Source organism: Mauremys reevesii, linkage group 7 (assembly GCF_016161935.1).
Source record: "Mauremys reevesii isolate NIE-2019 linkage group 7, ASM1616193v1, whole genome shotgun sequence".
Lineage (NCBI taxonomy): Eukaryota > Metazoa > Chordata > Testudines > Geoemydidae > Mauremys > Mauremys reevesii.
The window spans coordinates 70051901-70071298 of record NC_052629.1 but is presented as its reverse complement, the minus strand read 5'-3'; the positions used below and the strand labels follow the sequence as shown (position 1 = coordinate 70071298).

Sequence of the window (19398 nt, the reverse complement as noted above, 5' to 3'; positions counted from 1 at the left end):
ACACTGCATTATATATATAATTAATGGTGTGGACTGTATTCTATTTGCACATTATGACCATTGTTCATGACCATTGTACCGAAGCTACCATTAACTAATAGTTCTGTGATCAGTTCCTCTTTATCTGTCAAGATGAGGTCTAATATATAATTCCGCCATGTTGAATGCAACACTTTTTGACTTAGGAAATTGTCAGCTGTAATGTTCAGAAATTCCAGGAATGTTTTATTACTGGCAGCATGAGACTTCCAGCTGTGTGTTTCTCAGATTAAAGTCTCCCATGATCACACAGTTTTTCTCTCTACTACATGGGTCCTGGCAAGGTTCTTCCTGGCCAAGCCCATGGGCTCAGTGAGCTTTCCCTGGAATGTACTCCACCACCACCAGTTTCCCGTTCATCTTTCCCTCCCATTTGTCTCTCAAGTCCTGGGGTCCCCTCACTTTTCTTCCATACACCAACTCAAAATTTCCATACACCAACTGTAAATTTCTGGGGCAGCCCCCTTACCTGGTGCACTGGTCCCCCTGATGTTTAGAGGGACATGGTATACTTCTGGTGAACCACCAATTGCCCCCGATCCCACAAGGTTCAGTTTTCCCAGTAGTGGATCCCTTTTCTTACAGGGATCTTTCCCTGCAGTTCTTCCCCAGGGTCTTGCAACACCAGTGCCCATAAGGACTCTCAGCTTTTTCAAGGAGGAGTTCTTCTGTTGCTCGGTCTGGAGTTCAGCTGCTGGGTTCAGGCCCAGCCCTCATTGGCTGTGCCTCAGTTTCCACACTTCTTGGTCTCAGCCCTGTTCCTGATAACTCACCTCCTCCCACTGGAGGTTCCACGCCCCCTGCTGGGTAGATTGCTGGTGCCAGGCCAAGTGCCCCCCACCCCTTAGTTACAGCCAAGACCCAAGGCACTGTCTGGCCAGGTCTCCAATACATCCCCCATCAGCACCTCCACAGGTAGCTGATTATGCACCCCAACCTCTTTGGGGCCAGCTTTGGGTCCCCTATTTCATATGTATCTTCACTACAGGACCTTCACTCGGGGTCCGATCACCCTCTTCAGGGTTAGGTATGCATTGGGCACTACTGGATCCGGGTCCACCACCTCGGCTGTCATCACCTTAGCCCCCATCTAGGCAACGAGCCCACTGCTTTGGTTACAGCATCAGAGCCAGCATGAGCCACCTCTTCCCAGTGCAGGACCAGCCTGTCATGCTCAACTCCAGGGATCTGGCTGCAGACAGGAAGGTAACCCAAGCTTCACAGATCTTCCTTTGTGCAACTAGCCAGGGGAACATCCCCTACTCCCCAGCAGCCGGGCTGTTCACATGCACACTGGCTCCCGCCCTCTCCGCCTTCCTATCTCTGGGTTCAGCTTTTTGACCATTACAGGGTCTGGATCCTGTCTTAAAGAGACACAGTCATCCCAGGGTACGTCAAAGTTGATGTGCTGAAAGACCCCAGCTACCAGCCCTCCCCCTCCCCCCATCCTTCCTCTGTTTGCACAGGAATCTGAGCCATAGGCAGGGTGAATGGCTTTATATTTGGGACCTTCACCCAAGTTATATTGTCCCTCAGCATCTGGTGGAGTTGCACCACACTGACAAGAATTCTCGGTCCCAGAATGTCTCCACCCCATGAATATCTCCCAGTTGATCACCACCTTCTGCTCCCACCAGGTATCAGAGGTGCCTGAGCCCAGGGGTGTATAACAAGACCTATCTGCTGGACTTGGGGTGGAAGCCTGTCTGCCACTCCTCCCTGGCCAGCTCTGCCCCCTCTGCTTCCTCCGAAGGGATAGAGCTGTGTGATAGACATACAGCTCACTCTCTGAGCCTGTATTACAGGTTGTCTTCCCTTTGCCAAGTTAACCCTTTGAGGGCTCTCTTGGGCCAAGATTTCCTTTGTTTTTAGGCATTGCACCACCTTGTGTCCTTTTGCCTGCAGTAATTACATCCCAGGTCGCTCGGGTCCCATATTGGGGTCTGCCTATTCTGGCATTTGTGGGAACCCCTGCATTGGCTTCCTAAAGTCCCACCTCTGAGAGGTCTCTGGGTGACTCCCCTTCTGAGTCCCTGACTTGAATCTCCTCCCACTCCAGATCTACTGTTTATAAACTCATTTGCCAGCGTATGCGGTCCACTAACCACATCTTAAGGTCTGGATGGCAGATGTTAGACAGCTGCTCCAATCCCATCAGATTATACATGTCTTTGTGGGGATATTCTCCCAGTGGGATGGTGAACTCCTTGTAGGTGACACCTGGGGTCTTCCATAATCCTGTAAATGTTTTCTACATGCTTCAGGGGTCAATTCAAACTTAAGCAGTCACGCCTGTTTGAACTGTTTTAAGTCCCCGGATTCTGAACACCTTTATGGATTTGGGACCAAGTGGGGGGGGTGGAGGGGTTAGAGAGTGGAGCTCATCCATAGGATCAGCTGAGTTTGAATCAGAAGTCTTCTCACAGGCAGTGAGGTTGGCATCAATATCCTTCCCCCATTACACTGGGGCACACTTTGGAATTTAGGCTTCCTGCTGAACTGGCATCATGGGGTCCTTCCCCACTTACCCCATAGCAAGTCCTCTTTGCCTGCCTCTCCTCCAACTCCAGTTCCTTTTTCCGATGCTCCAAGCAGTTTGCTAACCTGCTAGCCTCTGCTCCTCCAGCTCTTTCACTCTCAGCTCCAGTTTCCATCTCTTCACCTCCACTGGAGGGAACCCAGATTGGGCTGTCCCCCTCCCGACCAGGGAACCGGGTCTGATGGACCCACTGCTCCTGCCCCGACTGCCACCCTACTACTCCCAGGCTCTCTGGTCATCTGGGGAGCCCCACTGGGATCTGGCCCTTGCTCTTTGGACTGGTCACTCTCTACCAGCCAGGCAATCAGCTGCTCCTGGGTGAGCCTCCCAACACTCAGCCCTCTCTCCCTGCACAGACGTGCAAGGTCCCTTTTAGGGAGCTGGTTCTAGGCCCTTTCTTTGCTGGTTTCTTCAATTCCTCTTGTCTTATCTCTGGCAGCCACTCACTGCAGAGCCTCTCTGCTTGCAGCCAACTGTCTACAGGGTGCATCTACCAACCATCCTCTGCTACCAAGTTGTCATGGACTCACAGGACTCCTCCTCTGTCTCAGCTCCTTACGGTCCCTGGGAGGAACCCCCTTCAGTGTGACAGCCCTTCTGAGGGGTCCACTCTCTCTCGGGGGTTAAGCTGTAAGCCCCTCCGCCTCCTGGAACTGCACTTCTCTGAGCCTCCAGCACGCCTGTATCTCCTCGTGGGCCCCCTCAGGGAGTCCGCTCACTCTGGACTCCCAGGGCCTCCATTCCCACAGGGAATAATGCAACCCTGATCTCTAGACCGGAGCGATTCTCAGCCAGCGTAAAACAGGAGGGTTTATTGAGCATCTGAACACAGCATAGGAAATTCTTAGGGCCTCACGCCTGGCCTCCCTCAGCACAGTACATCTAAGTCTCCCTTGCATCCAGGTGGGCTCTGGCTGCTCTTTCGCCCTAGTCCAGAAGTCCCCTCCTTCCAGCCGATCATCCTATATCACCAGCCACAACAGCTCGATGAAGAGGTCTCTGGAGCCCTTTGTCTTCCGTCCTTTGTTCCCCTCTGGCTGGAACTGGCTGGTCAGGTCACCGGGGTCCTCTCTCCTCAGCCCTTTGTCCTCCCACTGCCCAGAACCGGCTGACTGCCAAGCTGGGTGAGCCTGCTGGTCACCGGTCGCTAGGGTCCCCCATCTCCAGGCAGTTGTCCGGGGTCCCAGCTGCTAGGCGAGGTCACACCTGGTCTTTTGTAATAACAAACTCCCTCTCCGAGCACCTCATTAAATACACCACACACAGGGGAAACTGAGACCCACACATTATTCATGCAAAACACTAAGAAAATCCCCCACTTTATCAAATCTGGACAATACAATGTGACTCCCAGCCTGGGTGCCAGGAGCCTCACCCAACTGCCCTGGCCCTGCTCATCGTCCAGTGAAACCTCCTGAACATCCTTCAGCCAGTTTAAATGGGCCAGACCCTACCCCATGTGTGTGCCACTCTGGTCAATGGGAGCTTTGTGCACACAGTGGCTGGAGGATTGTGTCCTTTATACTGACTGAGTGCCAGGTGGTTGGACAAGGCCTGGAGATGAACCCCCTTCTGTCCTGCGATGGGACCTGGACAGTCCTTCACCTTTGGGGAACCCATGCCCCGGTTCCAAGTTGATGTGCCCAGCACCAGAAGTGCGGAGTTCTCTGAAAACACCACTCCAACCTGATGCTGCTTGCTCTGTATTTATCTGGCCGACCACCTTTCTTCTTCCCAGACTCAAGCACACTGGAGCTGTACAGGACCAAACTGAGTCTGTCCCAAACACACCCAGCGACTGAGAACCTCATACTTCCTGATAGGAAGGGGCAGGGCTTCAATCAATCTGAGTGGGGCGTGTTCTGGTGTGGACAGAAAGCACGACATGAATTCATGCCAGTGATGGGAATTGTAGCATGAACAAGGGAATTGGTTGGTGCCTTTATACCAGTATGAAGCACTCACTGGTGGCAAGACAGAAGGCTGCTTCAGAAATCAAATGTTGTAAGGGGTGTCTAGATTTGGGATGGGGAGCTGTAGCTACTGGTGATCTTAATTAATTAGAAAACACCGATTACTAACCAAAGCTGGCTGAAGCTAGCTGCTCCCTTCTGCTTGTAACCACCTTGACAGGGGATGCTATGGCAACAAGGAAAGGGAGGCAGAGGGTGCTTAGCAACTAGAAGGGGCTGACAGCAGGATTTTGAGAGGGACAGTTGAGAAATGGCAGCTGGAGTGTTGAATGACTGACTGGGAAATAACAGAATGAATGTTCCCCTTAGAATATGACTTAGTAGCGCACAGCTCTACAGCATGTGGGGGTACAGCCAACTCCATGCAGACAACACCCACACCCTGGACAAACAGATAGACTCCCACAGGGTGTGAACCATTGTCAGTTATTACAACAAGAACAGGAAGTGGCACAACGGGAATCTTTCCCCAGGTGACAGCTGTAGCAGGCAACAGGAGAAAGTACAATGTTAATCTGTCCCCATGACTACAGGAGTAGGAGGTGGCATGAAAAGATTCCTTGTCCCCTGGCGACAGTTGTAATGAGTTCAGGAAGTGGCATTACATGAATTGGGTTCCACAAGAACAGTTGTAAAAAGAACAGGAAGTGGTATTATACAATTGGTATCCTGGGAACTGACCTGTTAGTGAAATGGTGAGGGGTTGTGGCAGGTCAGGCTTGAGATGCAGCAACAGAGCTGAGAATACAACCCCAGACTGGAATAGCAGTGTGCTCTGAGGAGCCTGGGGCATAGCAGGGGCTCCTGGTCAGGACTGAGGGGTGCCATACTGGAATAGTGAGGGGGTTTCAGGTCAGTCTGGAGATGACTCACAGAAGATGCTTGTGCAGTACCAGATTGAATATTGATTATTTTTTAAGTGCAGGCCAATCTTCTGGTTAAGGTTTTATGTTAGACTTACATGTGAGCTAAATAGTTCTTCAAGCTAAACAAAAATGCTGCTTGAGAAAGTACAGTTTGAAAAACTGCTTTGAGATGTTTTAGGTCATTCGCAGGGAAACTGGAGTCACCTTGGTTATGACACTCACATCCATGCACATTTTGTTCTGGTCGCCACTGATTGAAAGACTTGGTTATTGGTTTTCTTTCTTGAAGGCACTTTTGTTTAAAAATCAGAGTGACTTTGACTTGGTGAGGAATGAATTTTGGCTTGTCATCAGTGTAGCCAAACTTGAGGACTTAGGAGTCAAGGCTGATGCTTCCAATTTAAAGTTAGTATAGTAGCTCTGCCATTAGGAAAAAAAAGTTAATTTCAAAGCCTGGAGCATGAATCAGCTCATTTTTGTCTTAAAATGTTAAGTGCCAGATATATTAACTTCTGCCCTAGGTTCTGCTGAGTTAGAGCCTGAAATCAGGATTGCAGGCTGGCGATGGTGGATTTCAGATCCTACACAGCTTTCAGGAGTGCACTAGCTAATCCATGCACACCAGTTTAAAGTGGGAACCCCACCTATCAGTCAGAAGCAGATGGGAGAACCTGGAGAGAGATGTGGACTTTGAGAGAGAAAGAGAGAAATTATTGTAAAGATCAATGCAAGATTTTGCCTTCAGATATAGCCAGAAAATCAATCTGGAGAAGGCAGTTGAGAGATCACTTTGAGAGACCCAACAGAGCTCGTAACCTCTCTGAGTTGGGCTTGAAATGTCCTGTCTTATTTGGAGCGCAGTGGAGATGTTGTTCATTAACAGAATGCAAAAGCAGCATCACTTTGGCAGCAGGTGGACAGAATCTGGAAGGGAGACGTGGGTTTTTAATAGACTCTGGACAGAAAGCACAAAAAGGGCCTTCAGCCGGGAACAAGTTGGAACGTGATTTGCGAGCTGCTTGTAGATGCCGCCTTAAAGAGTCAGGCTTCGCTTGCTGTTAGGATCAGTTAAAACGTGGCTCCCTGGAGTCACATGACGTGTTTGTGACATGGTTGGCTATGAGTTATCTAGCTACAAGAAGTGGCTTCCAACAGCAATACTGGCCCACAGTAGATGAGAACAAACTCTAATCTATGATATCTGTATTGTAGTGCCGTGCTATCATCAATGTATTTATCCCCCACCACTCCTGAAAGGGAGGGAAATGCTATTATTGCCATTTTACAAATGGGGAAACTGAGGCACAAGCACTCAGCCAGGTTCACACAGGGAGTCTGTGACAGAGAAACAATAGACCCTGGGTGTGTCAAAACACAGGCTAGTGCCCTAGCCACTGGTCTTATTGTAATCACAGGCAGATATTGGAAAAAATTCAGTGGGAGTTACACCTGCTTACACCAGAGCTGACTTTGGCCCATTGACTCAAATATCAAGACTACATACCATGTTCAAAAACCAAGCTGGGGAGTTGGGGAAAATGGAAGCCAATGGTTTCAGAAGCAGCAAAATCTGCCTCTAAATCTCCTCCCCTCGCCCCCGCCCCACACTCAGGAGAGCTCTTTGCCATCCTCTGCACTTGACCCCTGTGTGGAGCGTGCTTGGCTGGCTTCCCAAATTCCACACATGCAGTGTGCACTAGAGCCGTGTGGAGCGGAGAGGAGTCTGTGTCCTTAGTGGATGAAGCAGACTCTCTGCAGGAGATCTGATTCTGTAACTGGCTCAGGAGAGGAGGCCTCTTAAAAGTCAATTAGAGGACCGTAAAAATAAATCAGTCTAGGACATTATGGGGCTGCCAGCAAATCTGGACGAGGTCAGTGTTGAGTGGATTCTGGATGCTTTTGATTGGGAGAACTTCTCTGTCTCTGGGTCAGTCTGATCTGAAGGCTAACCCTAGAGTAGCTCTTCTAACATGTCAGTCCAAGGCCTCAAGGAGTGAAGTAGTACAGGAAGCAGGATTGGGTGCTGAACTGCAGGTTAGGAGACCTGGGCGCTAATCTCTGTTCTTCCCTCTGTGCCTCAGTTTCCCCATCTGTAATATGTGGATAATAATATCGCCCTTCCTTTGTAAAATGCTTTGAGATCAGTGGATGAGAAGTGCTAAGTAAAGAAGTCAGCATACAGGTCTGGATTATAAACTACTGCTTTCCTAGGAATGCAGGGAATTTGTTCCAGTTAAAATGTTCATTAAGGCATTTACATTGGTGGGTGTTGCACACTGGATGAAGATCCTGCAATCAGCCTTTTGCATAAATTGGACGCACGCTTTGTGGGACCCAGAGGATGAATGGCACTTTGTTGCATGCCTTCAATATGCAGGGAGGGACGGGGAGGGGAGGACGTGGGCTAAGGAGCATTTGATGGCCGTACAAGGAGCTGGTGGCTCTGTTCTGTGTGCGTGAGTGTATGAATAGGCCTGTCTAAACCCCATTTAACTGTGAGAATTCACTGGCCCATAGTCTTTTGGCTGGGGACAGTATTACCATAAGCCATGAAGAATTTCAGAGATAAAATAGCACAAGCAATTATAAGGAATATGATTAAGAGCTAGATTGTGCCTTTAGGGTACCTGCCTGCATTGGAGAGGGCAAAGAGGGACTTTGCAGTACCAGCAGCTCCTGGAGAAAGGCCCAGAACCCACGTGGGTGCTGGGGGACAGCACACAGCACTGGCAGCTTCCCTGGTTGGTGCATATGGGCTTTCCCCTGGGCCTTCTGCACTGAGACTGGGATTAGGCCTGCCCCCTGCAGAGGAGGGCGGCTGCTCGCAGAACTTGGCGCCATCTAACCCAAGAGTCGAGTTTGTACAATGTTATGGATAGTCCCAAACTTATCCCTGGGGTAGCACCATTAAAGTACCTGCTGATGTATCCACAGCACAAGGCTGAGGTTTCTGGGGTGCTTATATTGGTCCCAGAAAAGCTATGACCTCACCCACTTTGTCCCACTAATCGCCTAGGACTGACAGGGCTACAACAGCACTGCACAGATATAGGAGCTAGGTATTACTCTACTACAGTGGTCCCCAACGCTGTGCCCGTGGGCACCATGGCATCTATGTGCACCCGCGTACTGGCCAGCAGATAAGCATCCGCCGAAATGCTGCCAAAAAGCGGCGTCACCAAGAGGCGTCGCCTCGAAATGCCGCTGATTTTTGGCGGCATTTCGGCGGCAACACCTCTTGATGTTGCCGCTTGTCAGCGGCATTTCGGCGGATGCTTGTCTGCCGGCCATGGTCCTTGGTGGCTCGTTGTCCGGCGCCCGCCACCCAGAAAAGATTGGGGACTACTGTTCTTCTATTAGAGCCTCACCAGGCCAGCACTCAGGGGTTAAGCTGAGCTGAAGGCCATGGGACTGTGATCCAGTCAGTCCAGCAGGGAAAGTCTCCAGAATTCTTCTATCTTGGATCCTCTCTCTGGGCCAGTGGTGGCTATAAACCAATGCAATTTCCATGCTCCCTGCGGGGTGCTGCACCCAGGTACAGCTCTCTGGGCCATCAGCTGAGCAGCACCCCCAGTTCCCCATTCAAGGGCCTGGCTCCACTTCAGTGTCACCTGCCCGTGGCAGAGGGGGAATTTCCTCCCTGCTCTGAAAGTTGTGTTTCAGCTCCACAGGGCTGGAGACGGCTGAGTCAGCAGAGCAATGAGAAACGTGCTCTGCATCAGTGGAGAAGGGGCTGGAGGGGGCCTTTCAGAACCAAGGGAGAGCCCTGGACTGGGCATCTCTGGAGAGAGCTTCTTCTGCAGAGGAGTCATCCTCCCTCCCAGTCTCCCACAGCGTGCTGGGTTAGTTTTTCTGTTGAGCCTGGCTGCCGCTGGTCCTCTCCACTGACCAGGCTGCTGGGACCCTTGTGCACCTGCTTAGACCGGAATCATGGGCTAGGTGAACCTTAGTGAGTTTCTACAGGGAATCTGTGAACATTTGGCTCTGGGGGTCTAAAAGGATTTAAAATTATCCAGCTTGTCCCAGTCTGATGCAAAGGACGGGAGGGAGCAAGCAGGGGTATTGGGAAAGAGAAGAGAGGGCACAGTGGGGTCTGGGTCCCTGTGGCAAGATGTGGCTGGCTTCTTTCAGAGCGGGGGATGTGTCAGACACTGCACAGCTGGAGAGCAGGGTATATACGCAGAGCAAATCTTCAATTATATCCCTTTCCCTAACAGGAAAGGCCCCTTGGCCCAGAGGCAGGAGACAGCCTGTCGGAGTCAGATGATGTGTCACTGAGGGTTACAGCTCTGTCTCCAAACTCTAGGTTGGGCATCAAACAAAACCAAAGTGGGGAACACTCAGATCCCACCCCTTGTACTTCCAGCCAGTTCTGCGGCCTAGTAGCGGTGTCTAGAGCTGAAGCCTCCTGGGACATCTCTTTTCAGAGAGCTGTGGAGAGCCAGGTAGTGAGCTGCAGAAAGGACGGCGAGCCTGGGGTCAGGAGCCCAGGAGCCTTAGCAGGATGCAGTGGAAAAAGTTTTGTTGCAAGACTTACCCGAGGCTTCTGTTTTTGTTGCAGTGACCATCCTCTGAGTCAGCTGGTCTCGGACTCAGATTCCGAGATGGACAGCACGGAGCAGCTGGCACTGGGCAGCACAGACACGCTGTCCAACGGGCACAAGGCCGACCTTGAGGCTGCCAAGCGCCTGGCAAAGAGACTCTACAACCTGGACGGATTCAAAAAAGCAGACGTGGCTCGCCATTTGGGGAAGAAGTACGTGTGGGTATTATGAGGAGAGGCTGTTCATCCAGGGCACTGCTCAGTCACTGAGGAGACAGAGCAGCCTGCTGCATTCATAGGTGCTGCCACAGGGGCATAGGAGCATGCAGAGAATGGTAGGAAAGAGAGCCACACCCAAGGACAGACTGCCCTTAGCAGGAGCTCATGGGAGCGCTCCTCACAACCCACATCTAAAAGGCTGCGTATGCCCAAAGTTCATACTGCATTCAGGCTCCACGGATAACTCAGAATATTGCCCTCTGGAGATCAATGCAATACACCTCAAAACTGGAGACTGTATTGAGGGTGTCCACCCCCATCGCACTTTCCACTGTCCTATCTCATGTCTCCTGGTGTGGTACTAAGTGCTTTAAAATCACTTGGTGACTACCTGTTCTGTTCATTCCCTCTGAAGTACCTGGCATTGGTCACTGTCGGAAGACAGGATACTGGGCTAGATGGACCTTTGGTCTGACTCAGTATGGCTGTTCTTATGTTCTTAAAATCTCCTCTGTTCCCCCTCCCCCCCATCTCCATCCCTCCCTCTCTCTCTACACTGGTCTGTCACTGGTCTGGTCTATTCAACTCTCTCTCCCCTCTCTTTCAGTAATGAGTTCAGTAAGATGGTGGCTGGGGAATATCTGAAATTCTTCGTGTTCACTGGGATGAGTCTGGACCAGGCTCTCAGGTCAGAATCTTTCATGGGGACGTGTATGTTTTTAGGGGCCATTCATCATCAGAATCTATGTGCACCTCAGCAACACGGGCCATCTAGAGCAAAAGGTCCCCCCACAGGCTGGCCCTAGACCCAGCACCTAAAGATGGTTGCAGAGCCATTCACCTCTCAAGAAGATTTTTCCTCTTACCCAAGAAATGTAATTTTTCCCAAGGACCATCATGTGGGCTGGTGTCTAAGAGCATGGGAGGAACATACCAAACCTTACAGTGTAGTGGAGGGAGATGTCATGGATTCTGGATCCCCTCCAGCCACAGTTGAGTTTCCACAATCTCAGTCTCCGAGCCCAGACAGTTCTGGGATGGGTTCAGCCGCTGTTCCCATGCAGACTCTCCTACCTGATGTAGAGTTCTGGGATGTGCACATGGGACTGTCTGGTCACATGCTCGGTGGGGAATCCTCCAAGTAGATGAAATAACAATGTAGGAGTTGCGCACACTGGTGTTTTTCCTGTCACTTACAGAAAGGACAATTCTCCTGCTCCTTGACAGGGTGGGGCGGGGCAGGTGGTGTTCGGTTTGATGCATGATCCACTCTTCTTCAGGTCCTTTCTGAAGGAGCTGGCCCTGATGGGGGAGACTCAGGAGAGAGAGCGAGTCCTGGCTCATTTTTCACAACGCTATTATCAGTGCAACCCCAATGCTGTCTCCTCTGAGGGTGAGCTACCATATGGACATGGCTGCGTGTGTGTTTGTAAACCTGGGTGCAGATTCACTGACCAAAACTAGGTTAAGCTGGAGTTAAGGCAGAGAGCACGTGCCAGTATCTTACAGATAAATAAATCACAGGGATGTTGTAATTATTCCCAAACTAAATGTTGTAAATCCAGGAAATTCAGAGATAAGGCTTCACTGAAAGCCAGACACGTTATAGAATACCAGGGTTGGAAGGGACCTCAGGAGATCATCTAGTCCAACCCCCTGCTCAAAGCAGGACCAATCCCCAGACAGATTTTTGCCCCAGATCCCTAAATGGCCCCCTCAAGGATTGAGCTCGCAACCCTGGGTTTAGCAGGCCAATGCTCAAACCACTGAGCTGTCCCTCCACCCTAGACATGCACACTTAGGACACTCGCCACCTGTAACTCTGTAGTAGATCAGCACCAGGAGAGAGAAAGGGGCTACTCTAAGTGTAACTGTGTCCTTGGATGTCCGAGTCCCATGGCTCAGGATGGCAGAAACTTTCAAAGAGAAGTAGCCAGAGTAACAAGATGCTCAAGTGGCCACCAGCAGTTGCCCAGATCTCACTATTTCATCTGGACTTTTTACATCCTTGTTTCTTTCTTGACTTAATTCACCACCACATGCCTGCATGTCCTCACCTTGAGTCAGCTCCATGTACGTGGGGATTTAGGACTGGTTGGGGGCCGGATGCCATGTCAAAGGGGATACGGTTCTGTAGCATTAACTCTGGCTTCACTGCTCCTCTATGGTGTGGTCCTGACCCCAAAGCAGCTGTGCAAAATCCCATCAAGTGCAGCTGCTTTGGGGCCAGGACCGCACAACAGAATTAAATGGAACTTCAGCCGGCACAGCTGATCCGAGTGGTGCCCAGAGCTGAGTACCGTCCATGCTGGGCGCCCTGAGCTGCACGGACAAGGGGCATGGATTGGTGTTGGGCTGGGAGTGCTCTCCGAAGCTGTATCCAGGTCAGCACCTTCTCCAGTGCCCAACCTGTGTGCTGGTTGGGAGGGAGGAGGGAAACACGTGGGAAACAAACATCAAACAATCACCTAGCCGTCAATCAGGCGACCCATGTCTGGAGGCATGGATAAGTGAACAGCCACATGCAGAGGGGTGCGTCAGGGGGGCTCTGATCACCTTTCTTGTGCTTGTGCTGTAGATGGAGTCCACACGCTGACCTGTGCCCTGATGCTCTTAAACACAGACCTCCATGGGCACGTGAGTACCTGCCAGCTCCAGCGCCCTGCCTGCTCTGCTCCTCCACTAGGTGTCTTCTCATCTGGGAGGGGGCAAAGTGGCCAATGTCTGACTGCATATGAGCAGAAGGCACCTGGGGTATGCAGGAGCCAGCCCGTTAGCTGTGTGGGGGTGTTAAGGGGATGGGAAGGAGAAGCAACGAAGAGTGGAGAAGGCGTGATGAGCAGATAGAAAAGGTTGCAAGAGAGAAAGGGGCATTGGCAAAGCAGCAGCAAGCCGAGACGGGGCTGAGGAGAAGACAGGAGTGGGAAGGAGGGGTGAGGAAGACAAGGGAGGAGATTGGGGCTCTGAATTTTGACAGGAATGGCTTTTTAAAGCTCCCTGACCCTTAGCAAAGGGGGTGGGGTGTTCTCCACGTCTCCAAGTGGCCTTCCATGAGATCCAGGCAGTGCTGCTCTGTAATGCTTGGCTGTCCTACCATCATGGGGCAGGGGGGCTCTCTGACCAGCCGCTGCTCCCACTCCCCAAAGGTAACCAGCCACATTTCTCTGCCCCTGTCACCTCCAGAACATCGGGAAGAGAATGTCCTGCTCCGACTTCATTGGGAACCTGGAAGGCCTCAACGGAGGGAGTGATTTCCCCAAGGAGCTGCTCAAGGTAACTCAGATCAGTCTCCCCAGCTGAGCCAGGCCGGCTGGAGTTAAGGCTGGGATCCCGCTTAGAAAATTGCTCTCATGCCACTTCCTAGTAAAGGATTCCCCCGGGGCCTGGCTGGCGCACTCAGGCGTTGTCTGGGTCCCTGAGTGGGGTGCAGTTTTGCACCCAGAGCAGACTGCATAGGTCGGGGTTCTCAAACTGGGGGTTGGGACCTCTCTGGGGGTCACTGGGTTATATCGGGGGGGGTCACAAGCTGTCAGCCTCCACCCCAAACCCCACTTTGCCTCCAGCATTTATAATAGTGTTAAATATAAAAAAGTGTTTTTAATTTATAAGGGGGGGCACACTCAGAGGCTTGCTGTGTGAAAGGGGTCACCAGTACAAAAGTTTGAGAACCGCTGGCATAGGCAGCATTGCCTGGGCAGAGGCTTTCCCTAGAGCAGGTGTTTGCTAGGAGGGGCAATTCCTTGTCCTGAACTATGGCTAAATTTCTTTCCATGTGCCATGGCCTGGCATCCACTAGAGAAACTAACCCCTGTACAGCCTCTTGCACATTTGTAGGATGCTCTGTATCCACACACAACGCCCCAGGGGTCAGAAAACCAGTAAAACGAAGTGTGTCTCAGCAAAGTGAATAACTGGGCAAAGCTTAGCTGGTTCAGACTGAAGCTGAACTGATTTAGTGCCTGTGTGGATGCAGATACGCTGAAAGTCCTGGAAGGTCCCCAGGAAACCAGTGGCCCCGCACGGTGCCCCAGAATGCATTGCTTCTGGAAGCTGAGCCAGGAATTGTGGGATAGATGCCCAGAAGGCATTGCAACTGAAGAGGATTAGGACACCACTAGTGTAGATGCGGGGCAACACAGACACCAACTCAACGTGGGTAATGCAAAGGCAGTGACCGGCATATGCTGCAACAGGTTCAAGCTGCTAGCATAGACTGAGGCCCATTGCTCGGGTGGAACCCTCTCCCTGGCCATGCACCGAGGCAGAGCACTGTGACTGCACCATCCCTAGCAGTCAGTGGAAGAGGCATAGGCCCGCTGTGTTGTACCTCTCTGTCCTGCCCCTGGAGCCAGGACCCATCTAGAGCAGGGGTGGGCAAACTACGGCCCTTCAGACGTTTTAATCTGTCCCTCAAGCTCCTGCCAGGGAGCAAGGTCCAGGGCTTTCCCTGCTATGGCACTCCAGCTGGGGAGTGGGGTCAGGGGCCTGCCCTGCTCTGCAAGTGCCATGGTGCTGTGCAGCTCCCAGAAGCAGTGGCATGTCCAGCCCCTGACTCCTATGCTTAGGGGCAGCCAAGGGGCTCCACACGCTGCCCCTTCCCCAAGCGCTGCCCCTACTGCTCCCATTGGCCTGGAACCATGGCCAATGAGAGCTGCAGGGGCGATGCCTGCAGATGGGGCAGCACGCAGAGCCGCCTGGCTGCCCCTCTGTGTAGGAGCTAGAGGGAGACATGCCACTGCTTCGGGGAGCTGCTTGAGGGAGGCGCCGCCCGGAGCCTGACCCCCTGACCCCTACCCCATGCCCCATCTCCTGCCCCAGCCCTGATCTCCCCTCATGCCCTCCAAACCCCTCGGTCCCAGCCCAGAGCATGCTTCTGCACCCTCAACCCCTCATCTCCAGCCCCACCCCAGAGCCCGCATCCCCAGTCAGACCCCCCCTACCCCAGCTCGGCACCCCTTTCCATACCCTGAACTCCTCATTTTTGGTCCTACCCCAGAGCCCGCACCCCCAGCCGGAGCCCTCATCCCTTCCTGCACCCACCCCCAGTTTTGTGAGCATTCATGGCCCGCCATACAATTTCCATACGCAGATGTGGCCCTCAGGCCAAAAAGTTTGCCCACCTCTGATCTAGCGCCCTGCCAGCTGTGTTGGCCCAGCATGTCTCTGTTTGTTGGGGTTGTTCTGGAGGTGGCTCAGTAAAGGGCTGCTGTGCCCAGCTAGCTCAGAATGGGAGTGTGGGGGTGAGGGTCCCAAGAGCTGATGACCCACATGAACATGGGCGGGTGGAGGGGGGCGTGCACTTTCTCTCCCAGACCATGAAGTGTGACAGGCAGGGCCACCCGGGGGGGGGCAAGAGGGGCAATTTGCCCCAGGCCCCGGGTCCCACAGGGGCCCCCATGAGTGTTTTTCGGGGGCCCTGGAGTGGGGTCCTTCACTCACTCCAGGGGGCCTGGAAAACTCTTCCGCTCCTGGTCTTCGCCGGCGGGGGGTCGTTCCGCTCCGGGACCCGCCGCCGAAGTGCCCCGAAGACCCGCGGCGGGGGCCCCCCGCCACCGAATTACCACCGAAGAGGCAGCTGCACTTCGATGGTGGGTCCCACTTCGGCGGTAATTCGGTGGCGGGTCTTCGGGGCACTTCGGCGGCGGGTCCCGGAACGGAAGGGCCCCCCGCTGCCAAATTACTGCTGAAGCGGGGGCCCCCCACCGCCGAAGACCCCGGGCCCCCGGAATCCTCTGGGCGGCCCTGGTGATAGGTATGGCTTCCCCTCACTGCTAGCCTGGCTGAGCTCCGCTGCCCTCCCTTTTGTGGATCCAAATCCAAGCTCGGCTCCCTGGGGCCCTCCATCCCCCCAAAGAGCGCGACCACAACGAGCAGCGACGGGGTGCTGCTGGCACTGTGCGCAGCAGCACAGGGAGGGCGGGATGGTCTAGTGGTTAAAGCAGAGGTGAGGCAGCCAGGAATTCCTAGCACTTACTTGCTATGTGACACAGAGACACTGAGCAGGGTGCTGTGAGGCTGAATCTGGGGACGACTGTGAAGCACCTTGACGCCAACAGATGGGAGGTGCCAGAGGAGGGCAGCAGCGTTAGCGGTGGCAAGCTGCCAGGCAGAGCCTGCTGTGGTGCTGGTGGCAGAGATGCCAGGCTGCAGGAGGTGGCGGGGAATGGGGAGGTGGCAGCGGTTTGATGGTGATTGCACCAGGCCATTACAGGGCGATGGTGACAGCAGCTCAAGATGGCTTCTGCAGGGCTGACTCATGGTGTGGAAGGAAGCTGGCCGCCTCCACCTGGAAGCGATCGCGCCGACTCCGCAGGGAGTCACTTAGCTCTCGTGACTAAGCTGTTGTGTGGGAAAGAACAGCCTCCCCACACTCTCCCATCCTGGGCCCTGAGCCACCAGCGCCGCCCTGCCCCTGCCCCTTGCAGGCTGTCTCCACTGACCTCAGCTCCTCACCGGGCCCTGGATGTGTCTAGGGTGCTGCCGTAGCTTATGCTGCAACCAGGATTGAGCCCAAGGAACCAAACCAAGCCAAAAGGCACCTGCATCTCTGAGTGGCTGCTCCTCAGCCCCATCGGCTCAGCAGTAGCAGGGTGCATGAGTGTGCACCCCACGCTGTGCAGCTCCAGTCCTTGGGGCGACGTGCCCTACGGCACAGGAGCTGCCCCTGACATGCAGCTCAGCCTTCCTCTAACTGCCTCACCTACGCAAGCGATCTGAGTACCTGGGTCTCATGGTAACTGGCGCAGGCGGGGGCCAAGACGTCAGCCCACGTGTATGCTGTTGAAGTGCTTGTGTCTGCCGGCTGCGCTGGGCAGCGTCAGCCTGCTGAAAGCCTTACTGTCCCCCTTGGGCTAGCAGGAGCTAGGATGACCTTGTGCCTAACACATGAGCCTGGGAAGCAGGAGGCCTAGATTCTATGCCATTAAAGCAGGGTGCAGCCCCCATGTCCCCGTGCCTCAGTTTCCCCAATGGTAAGATGGGGACTGCTATAGTGACCTGTGCACTGCTTTGAGAGTGGCGGCTGGAAAGCACCAGAGAAGCAGGAAAGGCTGATGCTGCAGCGTTCCAGGGGAGCTAGTACTAGTAGATAGATTGGTGAAGAGTTAATAATGGGGAGGAAAACTTGTTGATTCTCCTCAGTTCTGTTTTTGACCTTTCCTGGATTGCTCAGTGGCTCCAAACTGCACATGCCTGGCTCCCAGCCCGCTGATCCCACATCTTGTGGGCTCTGGGGTACTGTGCAGCTGGCACAGGGCATGCTCTGCACACATTGTGCTGGACAACATTCAAGGACTCTCCACTATGGGTCACCCCAGGGCTGCCTGATCCTGTTCCCCACTCGGGGCTGCATGGTCCCCATCTCCACTCTCAGAGTTCAACTGCCTCATTCTCGTGGTGTCTAGCTGGGGGCTAGGCAGGGATGTTTACTCAGGCTTGCTCTGTACTGTGACCAGAGCCTCAGCCAGCTCCATCAATTACCCCATTGGTAATCAGGCATGATGCCATTCATGTCCAGGAAGTTACACAGGTGTAAACTGGTCCAAGTTAGAGCAGAACCAGGCCAATTTTGTCTTAAAAGTGTAACGTTAGAGAGAAGCTTCTTTTGGCATCTCAGTAGATTCTGAGCCGTCCCTCCCATGAACACAGAACTCGCTAAGCAGAGACCAGAAAGAACAGCCTTGGCAAACACAGCTGATTTGTATCAGGGGAAAACAAATGTGAAACACCAAGATTTCAGAGGCACAAGCGAGCTGTGATGCAGGGCCGGTGAAAGGGGCACTGATCTCACAGGGCGACAGCCAATGTGACAGCTAGCCATAAAGCCTAATGGATGAGGGCAGCAGGGAGCGTCTACTTCCAGCTTGATTTCCAAGCCCTGGACTCCTGCCCAGGATGGGTGATGTGTATGGCTCAGGAGTGGGGGTGAATGTCCAATCTGGAGCTCCCTCAGCCCTCTCCCCCGGGTCTGCTCAGCCTAGATCATTACTATAGGCATGGAAATAGTAAATGCTAAGCCACCATGTTATGGCAAGATACAAACAGCTTTTAACCCCTTTTGAGCCAGGATCTTGGCTTGCAATGTGATCTGAGGCACCAGACCCCGCACCAAGGACAGGGATGGCTTTTCTCTAGCTGGCTGTGGTGCGAACACAGCTGGGATGCAGCATTTGGGTCTGAGCAATAGCAGAAACAATGGCTGGGCTTAAAAAGGGATGCTGATTTATAGCAGTTGAGGATCTGGCCCAGGGGATCTAGGCCTTTCCCCTGCTGAGCTAAGACCTCCGCATGTAATTGAGCAGCGGGAAGGTTCGTCGCTGACGAAAAGCGACTGTTTCCACCATAGACGAAAGGCCCCAGACAAGCTGCTTTTAAATAAAGAGGTATTAAAAAGCAGAGCTCACTATGCTTCTGCCACTTTTCTCCAGCCCCTCGCTTGGGAACAGGGAGCAGAAGATGTTTGAAATGAAGTGCATGGGAGTTCAGGCAGGAACTAGCAGAGATAGGACGAAGAGCTCATGGTACTGCTGCCCCCACCTCCCCACAACCCGTGGACCAGCAGAGGTGCTTGCTGCCTGAGGTTAGTAGGAGGCTGGCAGGCAGAAATGTGGGGTGAGAGGAGAGCACAGCGCTTGAGGGCAGTAGAGAAGAAATCCTGGACAGTGCCAGAGAGCTGAGGGGCGAGGGGGGTGATGGAAAGGAGTGGAGAAGGGGCATAAGTGGGACATTCCACTGCACAGACCAGCGGAGGCTCCCTGGGACACCAGTCCCCTCCAGACTCCTGCAAGTGAAGGGGCTTGTTGGGCTGCCACCACTGCATGCCCCAGCAGGCCCCTTGCAATTGCCCCTGGCTCACTGAGAGTGGTGTTAGCCTGGTAGCTTCCAACTAGCCTACGTATGCTCATCAGCTCTCTGACACACTGGCGTAGGGCTGTCTGGAGACCAAGGAGCCTAGTTAGCCTTGACGCACAGCTGCCTGTCTAATTATAGCTCTCCAGGAACACACAGGGTTTGCAGGGGAGGGGAGGGGCTGGGCTGACCTCTGAGGAGCTTCCTGAAGCTTGCTAAGGCATTGGCAGAGGGTCTTGACATGCCCCAATGTCTGCAGGGAGAGGGCATTGGGGAGGGTCCTCAGAAGATCCTCCGATCCAACACCAGGAAGTTGGTGCAGTTAATTGGTTGGCACTCTGCTCCACTTCCTAAGGTAGCTAGTGTTGTCTC

At 53.3% G+C, this 19398-nt stretch overlaps 1 protein-coding gene across 1 annotated transcript in view; it reads left to right on the top strand.

Moving 5' to 3' along the window:
• The window catches only part of PSD (pleckstrin and Sec7 domain containing), a 112553-nt gene that overhangs the window by 70721 nt on the left and 22434 nt on the right, over nt 1–19398 (top strand). The window contains exons 6-10 of the mRNA XM_039546559.1: nt 9979–10173; nt 10787–10867; nt 11460–11572; nt 12758–12816; nt 13363–13452. Of these exons, the coding sequence (XP_039402493.1) occupies nt 9979–10173; nt 10787–10867; nt 11460–11572; nt 12758–12816; nt 13363–13452 (538 nt within the window). The remainder of the gene's footprint in view (nt 1–9978; nt 10174–10786; nt 10868–11459; nt 11573–12757; nt 12817–13362; nt 13453–19398) is intronic.